The sequence below is a fragment of the Tachyglossus aculeatus genome, chromosome 8 (genome assembly GCF_015852505.1).
Source record: "Tachyglossus aculeatus isolate mTacAcu1 chromosome 8, mTacAcu1.pri, whole genome shotgun sequence".
NCBI lineage: Eukaryota > Metazoa > Chordata > Mammalia > Monotremata > Tachyglossidae > Tachyglossus > Tachyglossus aculeatus.
The window spans coordinates 2,206,104-2,209,119 of NC_052073.1; the positions used below are offsets into that span (position 1 = coordinate 2,206,104).

Sequence of the window (3,016 nt, forward strand, 5' to 3'; positions counted from 1 at the left end):
GAGGGGGTGCTCTTACAGGGACCCTGTACCTCGATCTAGAGGGGGGCTCGGCCCTTTCGCCCAGGCTGCTTCCTCTCTCTGCGTTCCCAGAGCCTTCCTCCATTCCTCTGCCTTCCTCCTACAATAATAATAATAATAATGGCATTTATTAAGCGCTTACTATGTGCAGAGCACTGTTCCAACACAGGCAGGGTCAACTGGGGATACTCAGGAGCCAGAACAGAGTGGTACCACCATGCTCCTCAAAGGTTTCCGCCCACAGGTCATTTCTCCCCAGGAAATAGCCAGGTGGGCTTCTTTGGAGATGGGGAGAAGACAGGCAGTCTTTCCAGTCCCTGTGCTGAGCGGTGGTGAGCAGCAGTGGCGTCGTCTGGACATAAGTCCTAGCTGCTCCTTGGGGTCACACAGGCAGAACAGGGGTAGGGCAGAGGGGCAACCCCTCCTGGACCTGAATATCTCCGGGGTGCCCCTCGGGAACTTGGCATTACCATTAACTCTAGCCCCAGATTCTCCACACCCTTCTTCTCGGGGCTGGGGACTGGGGGCCGTCGCTCTCTCGCTTTCTCCTTCTCCATCTCCTGGCTCTTCCACCTAGACAACAGACCGGGGGCCAAGGCGTGAAGGGTCAGACCACCCCCTCTCCCACCCTGACCCCTCTCCTGACAGCCTAGGCGCAGGCCGAGCCCCAGCCTCCACAGCGTTTGAGCAACGCTCAGGCCTGTTTCCTGCTGACCCCACCCAGTTGGTGCTGGAGACCTTGGGGGGAGTGGGGAGAAGCCAGGTCTGGCCCAAAGTTGAGGAGGGACTGTCACTCTGAGGGAGTCAGCACAGCACTTCTAGACTGTGAACCCACTGTTGGGTAGGGACTGTCTCTATATGTTGCCAACTTGTACTTCCCAAGTGCTTAGTGCAGTGCTCTGCACACAGTAAGCGCTCAATAAATACGATTGAATGAATGAATGAAAGGGGAGCGGGAGGAGAGAAACCAGGCTCCCCTTGCCCAACTTCTTCCCTCCAGGATAACCCCAGCTTTGAGTGCTCAAAGAACCCACACCACCTGTTCTTCTCCAGGCCAGCCCCCAGCAGTTCCGACCCCAAGCCCTGGGCCTGGCACGTCTGGAGGGAGCCATCGTGCATCTGGATCCCTTCTGAGGGCAGGGAGCAGTGCCTTCCCTGACCCCCTGAAGAAAAAAGCCGGGACTGAGATCATTCCAGCTCCTGCAAGGCCGAGGGGCAATACGCAGCTCCTGCCCCACTTCACCACAACCACAAGCCTCTCCCTCTGACCCCAGGACCCTGAGCTTGAGTCTGGGGCAAGGGAAGGGGCTAGAGCCCTGCCCTCACCCAATCCTTAGCCCTTCTGCCCTATCCCTGTCCTATTAAGTGCTTAGTACAGTGCTCTGCACACAGTAAGCGCTCAATAAATACGATTGAATGAATGAATCCCAAGGCCCCTCAGGCCACCCACCCCAGCAGACTTCCCCTCGGTTGGGGAAGGGTATTCCTAGTCCCACTGAGGGTGGGCCAGAGAGCAGAAGGATTGTCTACAATCCATCTCTCATGTCTCTTTGGCTCCCTTCCCCTTCTACCACTTCCCACCCTCCTCTCATCAGTCTCTCCTCTCTCTCTTCCCAGCCTATATTCACACCTGAGGTTTTCCGTCACTTTATCGTATGGCAGCCCTTCTGTGTGCCAAAAGCACTGAACATTCAAAGATTTGCAGAATACACAGCCAGACACCACTACACAAGCAGGCATCACCCTTGTGAGCACACACACGAAAAAAATCACACAAACTCACAAAGTGGTGTGGGCACCCGTCACTCAATCCATTAGTAGTTATCGAACACCTACCGTACTTGGGTGAGTGTAAGTTCAGAGATATAACCCAAACGCACAGAGATTCATCCTCACATTTGTGCAGCCACAAAGGCACGCTGACAGAATCACATCCCGCTCACCGGCTCGGCTTCCTGGTGACTACTGGGCTGGAGGACCGTCAACACGGCATTTCCCGGGGCCGAGAGGACTGCAGTTCTTTCTCACCGGCCACCCTTGCCCATCAGGAAGTAGTAGGGCAGAGTCCACGGCCGCTGACGATCCTCCTTCCAGAGTCCACGCCCTGCCCGGGGCCAGCACCTGGTCCATCGTTCCCTGCCCCCTACCCCCCAACTCCCACGCCCGGTAGGGTCTGGGGAGGAGCTGGCTCGACCTCTCTCATCCCTGTTCAGCTTCCTGGAGGGTGGGGCAGGGAATCTTTGAGGGGTAACATCCACCCGTCCATAAAACCCATGGAGACATGAGATTCCAAGGAGAGGGGTGAGATCCAGGGTGGCGGGGTGCATCATGGGGGGTTCAGATTGCCTCTCTGGGGGGACTGGGCAGGCTGGGTCCTGGAGAAGACCAGTACTCCTGGTTGACCAACCAGCCAACTCAATCCTTGCAGGTCTAGTAGGTCAAACCAGGGGTTCTAAAAGCTCATTAGGATCTCTCCCCACCCCCGCCACTCTTCCCCCCCACCCCACTCTGGGGACCTTCCCTATCCTTCCCCAGCAGGGAGCGGGGGGAGACGAGGAATCTGCCAGATCAAACCCCTCGTTCCCGCAAAGTGAGCTCAGGCTGGAATTCTGGGCAGCTTCCAACCCATGGACCGGGCTTGGCCTGAGGGAGACCCAGCCTGCGGAAGCACCAGACCGACTCCTGAGGAGCGGGGAATGTGCAGGGAGAGGGAATCGACTCACTTTGACACCACTCCCCACCCCATCCCCGAAAATGGGGCTTTGGGGTCAGGGGTCCTGGAGATGGGTCGGGCCAGCAGCAGCAGGGGTCCGTTGTCCCCTCTGACAGCTCTGAGGACAGACAGACAGGCGGGAGGACGGACACTACCCCGGACTCTCCTCCCACTCTACCACTGCAGAGCCCCTCCCTGTGAGCTGTCAGAGCCCCAGCCCTGGGGAAGGATGGGTGGAAGAGGGACCACCCCCATAGCCCTGACAGACAGACAGGAGCCTGGCAT

General features: G+C 57.9%; 1 protein-coding gene across 1 annotated transcript in view; it reads right to left on the reverse strand.

The window, feature by feature from the left end:
- Positions 1 to 103, reverse strand: part of LOC119931782 (sodium/nucleoside cotransporter 2-like) — a 29,748-nt gene extending 29,645 nt beyond the window's left edge. The window contains exon 1 of the mRNA XM_038750683.1: positions 30 to 103. Coding sequence (XP_038606611.1) covers positions 30 to 103 — 74 coding nt within the window. The remainder of the gene's footprint in view (positions 1 to 29) is intronic.
- Between the last annotated feature and the right edge of the window lie 2,913 nt (positions 104 to 3,016).